This window comes from Anolis sagrei, chromosome Y (genome assembly GCF_037176765.1).
Source record: "Anolis sagrei isolate rAnoSag1 chromosome Y, rAnoSag1.mat, whole genome shotgun sequence".
NCBI lineage: Eukaryota > Metazoa > Chordata > Lepidosauria > Squamata > Dactyloidae > Anolis > Anolis sagrei.
In genome coordinates, this window is record NC_090035.1 from 82,069,488 (window position 1) to 82,086,708 (window position 17,221).

At 41.9% G+C, this 17,221-nt stretch overlaps 1 protein-coding gene across 1 annotated transcript; it reads left to right on the forward strand.

The window, feature by feature from the left end:
• Positions 1–8,626: 8,626 nt before the first annotated feature.
• LOC137095097 (carcinoembryonic antigen-related cell adhesion molecule 16-like) lies at positions 8,627–15,976 on the forward strand. Its single transcript, XM_067461337.1, has 3 exons — positions 8,627–8,726; positions 13,289–13,645; positions 15,875–15,976. The coding sequence occupies exons 1-3, from the start codon at positions 8,696–8,698 to the stop codon at positions 15,877–15,879; spliced, it is 393 nt and encodes a 130-aa protein (XP_067317438.1). The 5' UTR covers positions 8,627–8,695; the 3' UTR covers positions 15,880–15,976.
• The last annotated feature ends 1,245 nt before the right edge of the window (positions 15,977–17,221 follow it).

The window sequence follows — 17,221 nt, forward strand, 5'->3', positions numbered from 1 at the left end:
GAGATGAATGCAAGCAAACACCCTTCATATGAGGCTATTGTCCTCCCGACCCTGCTATTCGCCTGTGAGACGTGGACTGTCTACAGACGTCACACGCAACTCCTGGAATGATTCCATCAGCACTGCCTCCAGAATGGGCAGGAATTTGGGAGATGAATGCAAGCAAACACCCTTCATATGAGGCTATTGTCCTCCCGACCCTGCTATTCGCCTGTGAGACGTGGACTGTCTACAGACGTCATACGCAACTCCTGGAATGATTCCATCAGCACTGCCTCCAGAATGGGCAGGAATTTGGGAGATGAATGCAAGCAAACACCCTTCATATGAGGCTATTGTCCTCCCGACCCTGCTATTCACCTGCTAGACATGGACTGTCTACAGACGTCACACGCAACTCCTGGAACGATTCCATCAGCGATTCCATCACCTCCGGAAAATCCTGCAAATCTCTTGGGAAGGCAGGTGGACAAACGTCAGCATGTGGAAGAAGCAAAGACCACCAGCATTGAAGCGATGGTCCTCCAACATCAACTCTGCTGGACCGGCCACGTTGTCTGGATGCCTGACCAGTGTCTTCCAAAGCAGTTGCTCTAATTTGAACTCAAGAATGGAAAACGGAATGTGGGAGGGCAGGAAAAGAGATTGAAAGACGGGCTCAAAGCCAACCTTAAAAACTCTGGCATAGACACTGAGAACTGGGAAGCCCTGGCCCTTGACCGCTCCAGCTGGAGGTCAGCTGTGGCCAGCAGTGCTGCAGGATTTGAAGAGGCAGGAATGGAGGGCGAAAGAGAGAAAGGTGCCAAGAGGAAAGCACGTCAAGCCAACCCCGACCGGGACCACCTTCCATCTGGAAACTGATGCCCTCACTGCGGGAGAAGATGCAGAGCAAGAATAGGGCTCCACAGTCACCTACGGACTCACCGCCAGGACACTACACTTGGAGGACCATCATCCTCGGACTACGAGGGATTGCCTAAGTAAGTAAGTTGGCCACTGTTGGTCGCCCTTTGCCTCAGGTGGGGAAGTAGCATGGGGCAGCCCCACCCAGGCATCCAGGCGGGACCGAGTGCGAAATCCTCAAAGCCACTCCAGGCTGTGACTCAGCAGTCAAGAGACCAGTTTCTCCTTTTGCGCCCTTCCCAGTCCATCGGGGTCAGAAACAATTCAGCCTTGTCTGAATCAGAGCTTGGGAAAAGAGGCTCTTCCCCCTTCCCACGAAAGGCGTTTAGCTCAGAACACGTCTGCACGGTCAACTGAATGCAGTTTGGCACCACTTGAGCTGCCACAGGATTCTAGGAATTGTAGTGTCCTGGAGTCTTCTCTGCCAAAGAGTGCTGTTGTTTCAACAAACTACAACTCCCAATATTGCACAGCACTGGGTCATGGCAGTTCCAAGTGTTAAATTCAATGCATTCTACAGTGGAGATGCACCCTTAGTGAAACTACAAATCCCATTATTCCATAACAATTAGCCATGGCAGTTCCTCGTGTTAAATTGCATGCATTCTACAGTGGAGATGCACCCTTAGTGAAACTACAAATCCCAGTATTCCATAACAATTAGCCATGGCAGTTCCTCGTGTTAAATTGCATGCCTTCAACAGCAGACATGCACCCTTGGTGAAACTACAAATCCCATTATTCCCTAGCAATTAGCCATGGCAGTTCAAATGTTAAACTGCATGCATTTGACCGCGGGAATGTACCCTTAGTGAAACTACAGCTCCCATCATTCCATAGAATTGAGCTACGGCACTTCAAGTGGGGTCCAACTGCATTAATTCAACAATGGAAATGCACCCTTAGTGAAACTACAAATTCCATTATTCCCTAGCAATTAGCCATGGCAGTTCAAATGTTAAACTGCATGCATTTGACCATGGAAATGTACCCTTAGTGAAACTACAGCTCCCATCATTCCATAGACTTGAGCTACGGCAGTTCAAGTGGGGTCCAACTGCACTGCACTAATCTGACAGTGGGGATGCACCCTTAGTGAAACTACAACTCCCATTATTCCACAGCATTGAGCCACGGCAGTTTCAGGTGTTAAGTTGGATGCATTCTGCAGTCAAGATGCACCCTTGGTGAAACTACAACTCTCATTATTCCATAGAATTGAGCCACAGCAGTTCAAGCGGGGTCAAACTGCATTAATTCGACAATGTAGCTGAACGCTTAGTGAAACTACAACTCCCATTATTCCATAGCATTGAGCCACAGCAGTTCCAAGTGGTACCTTGCATGCATTCTGCGGTCGAGATGCACCCTTAGTGAAACTACAACTCCCATTATTCCATAATATTGACCAATGGCAATTCAAGTGGGGTCAAACTCCATTAATTCGACAGTGGAGGTGCACCCTTAGTGAAACTACAACTCCCATTATTCCTTAGTATTGAGCCACAGCAGTTCCAAGTGTCACATTGCATGCATTCTACAGTCAAGATGCACCCTTAGTGAAACTACAACTCCCATTATCCCATAGCATTGAGCCGTGGTAGTTGAAATGATGGCAAACCGTCTTTGCTACAAGTTTGCTACTAGTTTGCTACAACCTTTGCAATTTGTTTCTTGTTGCCAGGAAGTCTTTTGGAGCCATACTCTCAATTCCTGGCTTATTTGGTTTGGGAAAAGCCAGCTTTGGTGGGCAATGGAGTCTAGAGTAGTCGTCGGCCGTGCCGGTTGGGGATTCTGGGATCTGTAGTATCCAAACGGGGAGGGTCAATCCTCTTTCCAGTAATCCCAGTGGTAGGAGGGCAATAAGGGAAGGTGGGCAGAGCTTGCAATGGTTTCCACCCACTTTGGTTTCCAGGAAATCAGAGGCTCGGAAAGTCCCGCTCCAGAACCTGAGGCCTTTTGCCAGGAAGGGATTGGCAAAGCAGAGCCGGCCCAATCTATAGAAATAGGAAATGTAACGTTAGTTTGTGGGATTAGCATAACTCAAAAACCACTGGACGAATTGACACCAAATTTGGACACAAGACACCTAACAACCCAATGTATGTCCTTCACTCAAAAAAAAAAAAATGATTTTGTCATTTGGGAGTTGTAGTTGCTGGGATTTATAGTTCACCTACAATCAAAGAGCACTCTGAACTCCACCAATGATGGAATTGAATCAAACTTGGCACACACTTCTCCCATGACCAACAGAAAACACTAGAAGGGTTTGGTGGGCATTGACCTTGAGTTTTGGAGTTGTAGTTCACCTACATCCAGAGAGCACTGTGGTGGATCTGGACCAAACTTGGCACGAATATACCATATACCCAAATGTGAACACAGAGTTTGGGGAAAAACAGACCTTGACATTTGGGAGTTGTAGTTACTGGGATTTATAGTTCACCTACAATCAAAGAGCATTCAGACCCCACCAACAACAGAATTGGAGAAATTGGAGGACAATGGCTTTATAGGCAAGCCCTTTGGTCTCCCTATGGGTGTCCTGGTCCTCAAACACTCTCTGCTTAATTCGGAGGAATGCTGCACTCGCAGAGCTCAGGCGGTGTTGTATTTCAGTCTCAATGTTGACTTTTGTGGAGAGGTGGCTGCCAAGGGAGCGGAAATGGTTGACATTTTGTAATATTACACCATTAAGCTGTATTCCATCATCTTTTTCTATGAGCTGGTGGAGTTGTTGTGTCAGCTGAGGTCCTCCCTCTTTAAAGATTTCAGCAGGGATCCCATCAGGTCCGCTGGCTTTGTTATCAGGTCCGCTGACCTAGTGGCCAGGTGACGAGGGAATGGGATTCTATGAGCTGGTGGAGTTGTTGTGTCAGCTCAGGTCCTCCTTTAAAAATTTCAGCAGGGATCCCATCAGGTCCGCTGGCTTTGTTATCAGGTCCATTGACTTATTGGCCAGCCTGTAAACAATAGGATGAGGGAATGGTTTAAGTGCAGAGTTGTAATCATGGAAGGAGGGCATGAGATGAAGTGCAAGGCTACATAACTATGGAGTTGTTGTAGGTTTTTAGGACTATATGGTCATGTTCTGGAAGCATTCTCTCCTGACGTTTCACCTGCATCTATGGCAAGCATCCTCAGAGGGACTAAGGACTAGGTGTTATCAAAAGCTTGTTTCCAAGATAATCTGGAGCTGAAAGGCCGCCACTCTCTCCAAAACCTTGCCCAGAAATGGGAGATTGGGATCCAGAACTGGTTTCTTAAACAGAGGTTTTGCTATAATTCTCTGGACTTCAAAGAGAGGCCAAGGCAAATCCCTTCTGAACAAATCCTTCCAAGAAAACCTTGTGATAGCTTCACCTTTGGATCTCTAGGAGCAATTTGAAGGCCCACAACAGCATAGTAAGGACATGAACCTCACAACCTCTGAGGATGCTTGCCATAGATGCAGGCGAAACGTCAGGAGAGAATGCTTCCAGAGCATGGCCATATAGCCCGAAAAACCTACAACCCAAGGTCATGAAGCTGGCAAAAGGTTAGGAATAGCTTTGGTGACACCTGGTGGTAGAATTGAGCCATGGCTGTAGGTATTTGGCAGGTTGGTCATTTTGAACCCTCTGCACAGATGTTTCTGGACTACCACTCCCAGCAGCCACATGGCCAACAATTTAGAACACTGGGAGTTTCCTTTCTGGAGTATTATAAGCAGAAAATGGATGGCCATCTGTTCAGAGAGTTTGGATGGTGCCTTCCTTTACTTACTTAGGTGATTCGTCGTAGTTCGAGGATGATGGTCCTCCAAGTTCGGTGTCCTGGAGGTGGGTTCGTAGGTGACTGTGGAGCCCTATTCTTGACCTGTATGTTCTCCCGCAGTGAGGGCATCGGTTTCCAGACGGAAGGCGGTCCCGGTCGGGGTTGGCTTGGCACGCCTTCCTCTTGGCACGTTTCTCTCTTTCGCCCTCCATTTGTGCCTCTTCAAATTCTGCAGCACTGCTGGCCACAGCTGACCTCCAGCTGGAGCGCTCAAGGGCCAGGGCTTCCCAGTTCTCAGTGTCTATGCCAGAGTTTTTAAGGTTGGTTTTCAAGCCCGTATTTCAATGTCTTTTCCTGTCCCCCAACATTCAATTTTCCGTTCTTGAGTTCAGAGTAGAGCAACTGCTTCAGAAGATGGTCATATCTGGGCAACTGGACAACGTGGCCGGTCCAGCGAGTTGATGACAGAGGAGCATCGATTCAATGCTGGAGGTCTTTGCTCCTTCCAGCACACTGATATTTGTCCGCTTGTCTTCCCAAGAGATTTGCAGGATTTTCCGGAGGCAGGGCTGGTGGAATCGTTCCAGAAGTTGCATGTGACGTCTGTAGACAGTCCACGTCTCACAGGCATATAGCAGGGTTGGGAGGACAATAGCTTTATCAACAAGCCCCTTGGTCTCCCTACGGATGTCCCGGTCCTCAAACACTCTCTGCTTCATTGGGAAAAATGCTGCACTTGCAGAGCACAGGCGGTGTTGTATTTCAGTGTCAGTGTTGACATCTGTAGACAGTCCACGTCTCACAGGCATAGAGCAGGGTTGGGAGGACAACAGCTTTATAAGCAAGCCCCTTGGTCTCCCTACGGATGTCCCAGTCCTCAAACACTCTCTGCTTAATTCAGAAAAATGCTGCACTCACAGAGCTCCAGCGGTGTTGTATTTTGGTGTCAATGTTGACTTTGGTGGAAAGGTGGCTGCCAAGGAAGCGCAACTGATCCACGTTTTCTAATGTTATACCGTTAAGCTGTATTTCTGGCATTAGAGAGAGATTGGCTGGTGACTGCTGGAAGAGTACTTTGGTTTTCTCGATGTTCAGTGACAGGCTGAGTTTCTCGTATGCTTCTGCGAAGGTGTTGAGAGTGGCTTGTAGGTCTTGTTCTGAATGTGCACAGACAACGTTGTCATCAGCATACTGGAGTTCTATAACAGATGTTGTAACCTTGGTTTTGGCGCACTTTGGTTTCCTCGATGTTCAATGACAGGCCGAGGTTCTCGTATGCTTCTGCGAAGGTGTTTAGAGTGGCTTGTAGGTCTTCTTCTGAATGTGCACAGACGACATTGTCATCGGCATACTGGAGTTCTATAACAGATGTTGTTGTAACCTTGGTTTTGGCGCACTTTGGTTTTCTCAATGTTTAATGAGAGGCCGAGGTTCTCGTATGCTTCTGCGAAGGTGTTTAGAGTGGCTTGTAGGTCTTCTTCTTAATGCGCACAGACGACATTGTCATCGGCATACTGGAGTTCTATAACAGATGTTGTTGTAACCTTGGTTTTGGCGCACTTTGGTTTTCTCGATGTTCAATGACAGGCCGAGGTTCTCGTATGCTTCTGCGAAGGTGTTGAGAGTGGCTTGTAGGTCTTCTTCTGAATGCGCACAGACGACATTGTCATCGGCATACTGGAGTTCTATAACAGATGTTGTTGTAACCTTGGTTTTGGCGCACTTTGGTTTTCTCGATGTTCAATGACAGGCTGAGTTTCTCGTATGCTTCTGCGAAGGTGTTGAGAGTGGCTTGTAGGTCTTGTTCTGAATGTGCACAGACAACGTTGTCATCAGCATACTGGAGTTCTATAACAGATGTTGTAACCTTGGTTTTGGCGCACTTTGGTTTCCTCGATGTTCAATGACAGGCCGAGGTTCTCGTATGCTTCTGCGAAGGTGTTTAGAGTGGCTTGTAGGTCTTCTTCTTAATGCGCACAGACGACATTGTCATCGGCATACTGGAGTTCTATAACAGATGTTGTTGTAACCTTGGTTTTGGCGCACTTTGGTTTTCTCGATGTTCAATGACAGGCCGAGGTTCTCGTATGCTTCTGCGAAGGTGTTGAGAGTGGCTTGTAGGTCTTCTTCTGAATGCGCACAGACGACATTGTCATCGGCATACTGGAGTTCTATAACAGATGTTGTTGTAACCTTGGTTTTGGCGCACTTTGGTTTTCTCGATGTTCAATGACAGGCCAAGCTTCTCGTATGCTTCTGCGAAGGTGTTTAGAGTGGCTTGTAGGACTTCTTCTGAATGCACACAGATGACATTGTCATCAGCATATTGGAGTTCTATAACAGATGTTGTTGTAACCTTGATTTTGGCTTTTGTTCATCATCGTTTTGGTCACCATTGACAGAAATGTATCCAGTTGTCTGGTAATTAAGTGGGAAAGTGAATAGCGGTAGTTGAAGAGCACATTCTAAGGATTATTTCTGTGTTTGATTTATTAAAATATTCCCACCCAAACCCAAGTAATGAAGGTGGAGGCAGTACCTTTCATTCAACCCTCGTAGAATGGACTCAGTCCAATTGCATAGCTCCATGTGATGAGATCAAAGGAGTTGTAGTTTCACAAGGTCTGTGCCTTCCCTACCAACATCTTTATTAATGACTTAGATGAAGGGTTAGAAGGCAGGATCATCAAGTTTGCAGACGACACCAAATTGGGAGGGAGAGCCAATAGTCCAGAGGACAGGAGCAGAATTCAAAGGGATCTTGACAGATTAGAGAGATGAAGGGCCAAAACTAACACAATGAAGTTCAACAGTGACAAAATGCAAGATTATACTCCACTTTGGCAGAAAAAACGGAATGCAAAGAGACAGAATGGGGGACGCATGGCTGGAGAGCAGTACGTGTGGAAAAGATCTTGGAGTCCTCGTGGACAGGAAGTTAAACATGAGCCAGGAATGTGATGTGGCGGCAAAAAAAGCCAATGGGATTTTGGCCTGCATCAAGAGGAGCATAGTCATAGTGTCTAGATCTAGGGAAGCCATGCTCCCCATGCTCTATTCCGCTTTGGTCAGACCACACCTGGAATATTATGTCCAAGTCTGGGCACCACAATTCAAGAGAGATATTGACAAGCTGGAAAGTGGGCGACTCAAAGGATCAAGGGTCTGGAGAACAAGCCCTATGAGGAGCGGCTTAAGGAGCTGGGCATGTTTAGCCTGAAGAAGAGAAGGCTGAGAGGAGACATGATAGCCATGTATACATATGTGAGAGGAAGCCACAGGGAGGAGGGAGCAGATCAAGGGTCTGGAGAACAAGCCCTATGAGGAGCGGCTTAAGGAGCTGGGCATGTTTAGCCTGAAGAAGAGAAGGCTGAGAGGAGACATGATGAGGGCCATGGATAAATGCATGAGAGGAAGCCACAGGGAGGAGGAGGGAGCAAGCTTGTTCTCTGCTTCCCTGGAGACTAGGACGCAATGGAACAATGGCTTCAAACTACAAGAGAGGAGATTCCATCTGAACATGAGGAAGAACTTCCTGACTGTGGGAGCCGTTCAGCAGTGGAACTCTCTGCCCCAGAGGGAGTGTGGTGGAGGCTCCTTCTTTGGAAGCTTTTAAGCAGAGGCTGGATGGCCATCTGTCAGGGGTGATTTGAATGCAATATTCCTGCTTCTTGACAGGAGGTTGGACTGGATGGCCCATGAGGTCTCTTCCAACTCTTTGATTCTATGATTCTTTGAGTGCTACAAATCCCATCTACGGTGGTTAAGGTGGTATCAAAATACAGCATAGATGCACCCTGCTGAACCGATGGATTCAGGGAAGTTTCTGGGGATGTTGGCAGCCTTCTTTCCTGCCGTTGGGTAAGTTTTGGTGTCCTAAGAGCAAACCGTTCTTTTCTTCTTTCTCTTTCTTGCTCAACGGCCCATTCTTCTCTTCCGTGTCTCGTTGGGCAACGTCCCCTTTGCTTGGGGAAACCTCTCCTTTGCCTGCATATAAATAAGGGGAGTTTTGGGACCCAGGACAAAGCGGACCATGGGTTGGAGAGGACTTCTCGTTGCGGCAGGTGAGTTGGAAGGGGAGGATACTGGTGGGGTTGGTTTTGTCATTTGGGAGTTGTAGTTCACCTACAATCGAAGAGCATTCTGAACTCCACCAATGATGGAATTGAACCAAACGTGGCAAACACAACTCCATGGCCGACATCAAATACTGGAAGGGTTTGGCGGGCATTGACCTTGAGTTTGGGAGTTGTAGTTTACCTCCATCCAAAGACGACTGTGGACTCAAACAATGATGGATCTGGATCAAATTTGGCACATATACTCAATATGCCCAAATGTGAATTTATTTATTTCCTATATTTGGGGCAAAATGACCTTAATATGGGAGTTGTAGTTGCTGGGATTTATAGTTCACCTGCCATCAAAGAGCATTCTGAACTCCACCAATGATGGAATTGAACCAAACTTGGCACGCAGAACTCCCATGACTGACATCAAATACTGGAAGGGTTTGGTGGGCATTGACCTTGAGTTTGGGAGTTATAGTTGCTGGAATTTATAGTTCACCTGCCACCAAAGAGCATTCTGAACTCCACCAATGATGGAATTGAACCAAACGTGGCAAACACAACTCCATGGCCGACATCAAATACTGGAAGGGTTTGGCGGGCATTGACCTTGAGTTTGGGAGTTGTAGTTTCCCTACATCCAAAGACGACTGTGGACTCAAACAATGATGGATGTGGACCAAATTTGGCACGGATACTCAATATGCCCAAATGTGAACACTGGTGGATTTTATTTATTTATTTATTTCCTATGTTTGGGGAAAACAGACCTTAATATTTGGGAGTTTTAGTTGTTGGGATTTATAGTTCACCTGCCTTCAAAGAGCATTCTGAACTCCATCAATGAGGGAATTGAACCAAACTTGGCAAACACAACTCCATTTATTTATTTGTCGTGTCAGGACAACCAGTCAAATTGTATTATATTTCTAACAGAACAAAGCAAACAAACAGACAAAACACAAAGTTTGCAAGCTTGGTAGTTGATTAAATGTTCTTTGACCAGTATCTGGCCACTTGGAGTGCCTCTGGTGTTGCCGCAAGAAGGTCCTCCATTGTGCATGTGGCAGGGCTCAGGTTGCATTGCAGCAGGTGGTCAGTGGTTTGCTCCTCTCCACACTCGCATGTCGTGGATTCCACTTTGTGGCCCCATTTCTGAAGGTTGGCTCTGCATCTCGTGGTGCCAGAGCACAGTCTGTTCAGCGCCTTCCAAGTCACCCAGTCCTCTGTGTGCCCAGGGGGGAGTCTCTCATTTGGTATCAGCCATTGATTGAGGTTCTGGGTTTGAGCCTGCCACTTTTGGACTCTTGCTTGCTGGGGTGTTCCAATTGTAGATCTTAGATTTCAGTCGTTGACATGCTGGCTGATACCCAAACAGGGGATGAGCTGGAGATCTCTCTGGTTCTGGGTTTGAGCCTGCCACTTTTGGACTCTTACTTGCTGAGGTGTTCCAGCAAGTGTCTCTGTAGATCTTAGAAAACTATTTCTTGATTTAAGTAGTTGACATGCTGGCTGATACCCAAACAGGGGATGAGCTCGAGATCTCTCTGGTTCTGGGTTTGAGCCTGCCACTTTTGGACTCTTACTTGCTGAGGTGTTCCAGCAAGTGTCTCTGTAGATCTTAGAAAACTATTTCTTGATTTAAGACGTTGACGTGCTGGCTGATACCCAAACAAGGGATGAGCTGGAGATGTCTCTGCCTTGGTCCTTTCACTATTGGCTGCTACTTCCCGGCGGATGTCAGGTGGTGCAACACCGGCTAAACAGTGTAGTTTCTCCAGTGGTGTAGGGCGCAGACACTCCATATCTCATTAAGAGCCACATCCACTGTTTTAGCGTGGTGAGATGTGTTCCACACTGGGCATGCAAACTCAGCAGCAGAGTGGCATAGCGCAAGGGCAGATGCCTTCACTGTGTCTGGTTGTGATCCCCAGGTTGTTCCAGTCAGCTTTCGTATGATATTGTTTCTAGTACCCACTTTTTGCTTGATGTTCAGGCAGTGCTTCTTGTAGGTCAGAGCACGGTCCAGAGTGACTCCCAGGTACTTGGGTGCGCTGCAATGCTCCAGTGGGATTCCTTCCCAGGTAATAATCCTCAGAGCTCGGGATGCTTGTCTGTTCTTGAGGTGAAAGGCACATCTCTGTGTTTTAGATGGATTAGGGATCAGCTGGTTTTCCCTGTAATAGGTGGTAAGTAGGAGTGGCAAATAACTATGGACATTCAACAGGGAGAAAGGTTTTGGTATGATGAAATGCACAGATACAGCATGGGTGACCCTTGGCTTGAAAACAGTCCATGCAAAAGGGATCAAGGAGTTGTAAAAGACCAAAAACAGAACATGAGTCAACAGTGTGATTGATGCAGCAGCTAAAAAAGCCAATGTGAGTCTAGGACTTCATTCTACTCATCGCACTAGACCATAGTTTCTCAACCCTCCTAAGCATTGCAGCGCACCCAAATCCCTGGGAGTCACTTTGGACCGTGCTCTGACCTACAAGAAGCACTGCCTGAACATCAAACAAAAAGTGGGCGCTAGAAACAACATCATACGAAAGCTGACTGGCACAACCTGGGGATCACAACCAGACACAGTAAAGACATCTGCCCTTGCACTATGCTACTCTGCTGCTGAGTATGCATGCCCAGTGTGGAACACATCTCACCACACTAAAACAGTGGATGTGGCTCTTAATGAGACATGCCGCATTATCACGGGGTGTCTGCGCCCTACACCACGGGAGAAATTACACTGTTTAGCCGGTATTGCACCACCTGACATCCGCCGGGAAGTACCAGCCAATAGCGAAAGGACCAAGGCAGAGACATCTCCAGCTCATCCCCTGTTTGGGTATCAGCCAGCACGTCAACGACTTAAATCAAGACATAGTTTTCTAAGATCTACAGAGACACTCGCTGGAACACCCCAGCAAGCGAGAGTCCAAAAGTGGCAGGCCCAAACCCAGCACCTCAATTCATGGGTGATACCAGATGAGAGACTCCCCCCTGGGCACTCAGAAGACTGGGCGACTTGGAAGGCGCTGAACAGATTGCGCTCTGGCACCACGAGATGCAGAGTCAATCTTAAGAAATGGGGCTACAAAGTGGAATCCTCGGCATGCGAGTGTGGAGAAGAACAAACCACTGACCACCTGCTGCAATGCACCCTGAGCCCTGCCACATGCACAATGGAGGACCTTCTTGCGGCCACACCAGAGGCACTCCAAGTGGCCAGATACTGGTCAAAGGACATTTAACCAAATACCAAATTTGCAAAATCTGTGTGGGTTTTTTCTTTCTTTCTTTTTTTTCTTTTTCTTTTTAATCTCTGTGTTTGTTTTGCTCTGTTAGAATTGTAATACAATGGTTGCTGATGACACGATAAATAAATAAACCTTCCTAATTCCACGACCCCTTAATCCAGTTCCTCATGTTGTGTTGACCCCCAACCATAACATTATTTTCATTGCTACTTCGTAATGGTAATTTTGCTACTGTTGTCCCGTGATATGAGATTAGGTCTCTGGTTGGAGGGAGCTAAGGAATTGAAATTTGGTTCAATTCCAGTGATGGAATTGAACCAAACTTGGCAAACACAACTCCATGACCGACATCAAATACTGGAAGGGTTTGGTGAGCATTGACCTTGAGTTTGGGAGTTGTAGTTTACTTACATCCAAAGATGACTGTGAACTCAAACAATGATAGATCTGGACCAAATTTGGCACGGATACCCAATATGCCCAAATGTGAACACTGGTGGAGTTTGGGGAAAACAGACCGTGACATTTGTGAGTTGTAATTGCTGGAAGGGTTTGGTGGGCATTGACCTTGAGTTTGGGAGTTGTAATTTCCCTACATCCAAAGACGACTGTGGACTCAAACAATGATGGACCTGGACCAAACTTGGCACACATATTCAATATGCCCAAATGTAAACACTGGTGGAGTTTGGGGGAAATAGACCTTGATATTTGGGAGTTGTAATTGCTGGGATTTATAGTTCTCCTATCATCAAAGAGCATTCCAAACCCTACTAATGATAGAATTGGGCCAAACTTCCCTCACAGAACCCCCCAAACTTGGCACAGATATTCAATATGCCCAAGTGTGAACACTGGTGGAAACAGACCTTGACATTTGGGAGTTGTAATTGTTGGGATGTATAGTTCTCTTACCATCAAAGAGCATTCTGAACCCCACCAACGATAGAATTGGGCCAAACTTCCCTCACAGAACCCTCAGGACCAAAAGAAAATCCTGTCTTTGGCGACCCCTCTGATGCCCCCACACGACCCCTTCAGGGGCCGCGACCCCCAGGTTGAGAAAGGCTGTACTAGAGAATGAATCCACTTTAAACCTGGTGTCTTCCTCCTGCAGAATTCTGGGTTTTGTAGTATAGGTATCAGACCACACTGCCCTATTCTCCAGTTCAGTGTGGATTTTATGGAGCTGTGTGGAAGGGGAATTTTGAAATTGCATTATATGGTAGCGTAGGTCTTGTCTTCAAGATCCGGTGACCTTAACTGACCTTCGTTGGGGTCTTCCTTGTCTCCCAGCCTTGGCCTCCTGCCTCCTGACAGCCGAAGCCTTGCGCTTGGTGCCGGAGCCTCCGAACCCTCGCTTGGGACAATCGGTCACCCTTTCCGTGCAGGACGTGCGGAACCCTTACATCTGCTTCTGGTTTCGTGGCAACGCTTTCCGCAAAGACCGCATGATTTTCCAGGTGGAGGTGGGCCGCATCGTGTCCAGGCAAGGAGGCTTCACCGGCCGCGAAAGCCTGGGCACGGACTGTGCCTTGGTCATCCAGAACCTCCAGCCTTCGGACAACGGGGAATTCTACCTGGTCGTGCAAGAAGGGCGTCCGGGGAGAAATGCACGCTGGACAGACGCCTTGCTGAGACTCCAAGTCGCCAGTAAGTATCCACGATGGGGGCATCTGCAGAAGAAGGCCGTCCAGGTGGTTTGGACTCCAACTCCCACAATTCCTAACAGCTGGTAACAGTAAAAAAAAAAGTAATTAAAATTATTCTAAGAAATATTCACCAAAATATTAATTAAAATATTGGCAGAAAATCTTCATAAATCTATTCATAGAAATATTCAACAAAATATTCAAAAAAAGTCACAAAAATAGTCACAAAATGTTCAGAAAAATATTCAAAGAAATATTCACAAAATATTCATAAAAATTATATATATATATAAAAATAATCAGAAATATTCATGAAAATATTCAAAAGATCGTCACATAAATAATCAAAAATATTCACAAAATATTCAAAAATAGTCACAAAAATAAGCAAAAATAGTCACAGAAATATTCAAAAATAGTCACAAAAATAATAAAAAATATTTACAAAAATAGTATTTATTACACAATATTATTAAAATTAAAATTTATATAAAAATAATCAGAAATGTGCACAAAATATTAAAACATTGGCTGAAAAACTTCATAAATCTATTCACAGAAATATTCACAAAAATATTCAAAAAATAGTCACAAAAATAATGAAAAATATTCATAAAATATTCAAAGATATTCACAGAAATATTCACAAAATATTCATAAAAATTATATATATATATAAAATCAGAAATATTAACAAAATATTCAAAAACAGTCACAAAAATAATCAAATATATTCACAGAAATATTCACAAGATATTAATAAAAATAAAAATATATAAAAATAATCAGAAATATTCACAAAAATATTAAAATATTGGCTGAAAATCTTCATAGAAATATTCATAGAAATATTCACAAAATATTCAAAAAATAGTCACATAAATAATAAAAAATATTCACAGAAATATTCACAAAATATTCATAAAAATAATACACACACACATATATATATAATCAGGAATATTCACAAAAATATTAATTAAAATATTGGCAGAAGATCTTCATAAGTCTATTCATAGAAATATTCACAAAAATATTCAAAAAATAGTCACAAAATAATGAAAAATATTTGCAGAAATATTCACAAAATATTCATAAAAATAATATATATAAAAATAATCAGAAATATGCACAAAATATTAAAATATTGGCTGAAAAAATTTATAAATCTAATCATAGAAATATTCACAAAAATACTCAAAAATATTCATTAAAATAATAAAAAATATTCACAAAAATATTCAAAAATAGTCACAAAAATACAAAAAATTTACAGAAATATTCACAAAATATTCATAAAATTAAAAAATATATAAAAATAATCAGAAATAGTCACAGAAATATCAATTAAAATATTGGCAGAAAATCTTCATAAATCTATTCATAGAAATATTCACAAAAATATTCAAAAATAATCTCAAAATAATCAAAAATATTCACAAAAATATTCAAAAATAGTCACAAAAATAAGCAAAAAAATTCACAGAAATATTCACAAAATAGTCATAAAAATAATACATATAAATAATCAGAAATATTCACAAAATATGAATTAAAATCTTCATAAATATATCCATAGAAATATTCATAAAATGTTCAAAAATAGTCATAAAAATAATCAAAAATATTCACAAAATATTCATAAAAATTAAAAAATATATAAAAATAATCAGAAATATTCACAAAAATATTAATTAAAATATTGACTGAAAATCATAAATGTATTCATAGAAATGTTCATAAAATATTCAAAAAATAGTAACAACAATAATAAAACATTCACAAAAATATTCACAAAAAATTAAAAATAATCATAAAAATAATCAGAAATATTCATAAAAATTATTATGAAAATATAAAATATTGGCAGAAAATCTTCATAAATCTATTCATAGAAATATTCACAAAATATTCAAAAAATAGTCACAACAATAATATTCACAAAAAATTAACAAATCATAAAAACATTTAGAAATATCCATAAAAATAATTATGAAAATATACACAACATATATTTATCAAAAATAAATTCAACTTAAGAACAAACCTTCAGAACTAATTTTGTTCATAACTTGTATTTCTCGTCCAGACGAGGAACCTTTTCCCTTGCTGATGTTGGACTACAACACCCAGCATCTTGCACCTCTGGCTATAGTTTTCCTATGGCTGCAGTGAGTTGCAATCTGAAAATATCTCAAAACCTTGCCATAAACTCTCTATTTATTTGCAGACTGATCCAATGTCAATTTCTGAGGAAGAGCGAAGATTGCAGTTTGGCTCCAAAGACGTCAAAGATGAAGCGTTGCTCCAGTTTCCTGCTTGCCTTTCCTTTGCTTTGTGATATATCTCTTCCATTAAAAAATACATCTTGGAAATGTGTATGAGTGTGTATTATTACTCTTCATAAGATCAGAGGCGCATCTCTGAACTTGTAAACAACTCCAAATTGCAATGCAACGTTGCAGCATTTAGCGCAAGTTTGCAAAACTCCCTTCCCTCCAAGTTTGGTGTACCTTCATTCCAAAAGCCTGTGGCCCCATCTATACAGAACATATAATGCAGTTTCAAACCATATTATATGGTCAATGCAGACTCAGCTGCGATCTATATATATAAAAATGCTCATGTCGTAATGAGTGGCTTAAAAACAAAAGAACCAATGAACGAAATCACACCAATAATCACATAAATAATCAAAAATATTCACAAAAATATTAAAATATTGGCACAAAATCTTCATAAATATAGTTATAGAAATATTCACAAAAAATATTCAAAAATAGTCACAAAATAATACAAAATATTTGCAGAAATATTCACAAAATATTCATAAAAATTTAAAAATATATAAAATAATCAGAAATATTCACAAAAATATCAATTAAATATTGGCAGAAAATCTTCATAAATCTATTCATAGAAATATTCACAAAAATGTTCAAAAATAATCACGAAAACAATCAAAAATATTCACAGAAATATTCACACAATATTAATAAAATTTAAAAATATATAAAAATAATCAGAAATATTTACAAACATATTAATTAAAATATTGGCATAAAATCTTCATAAATCTATTCATAGAAATATTCACAAAAATATGAATTAAAATGTTGGTAGAAAATCTGCATAAATCTATTCATAGAAATATTCACCAAAATATTAAAAAATAATCACATAAATAAAAAATAATAAAAAATATTCATAAAAATATTCAAAAATAGTCACAAAAATATTTACATAAATATTCATAAAATTAATATATATATAATCAGAAATATTCACAAAATATTAATTACAATATTGGCAGAAAATCTTCATAAATATATTCATAGAATTATTCACAAAAATATTCAAAAATAGTCACATAAATAATACAAAATATTTGCAGAAATATTCACAAAATATTCATAAAAATTTAAAAATATATATAAATAATCAGAAATATTCACAAAATATTAAAATATTTGCTGAAAATCTTCATAAATGTATTCAGAGAAATATTCACAAAAATACTCAAAAATAGTCATAATAATAATAAAAATATCCACAGAAATATTCACAAAATATTCAC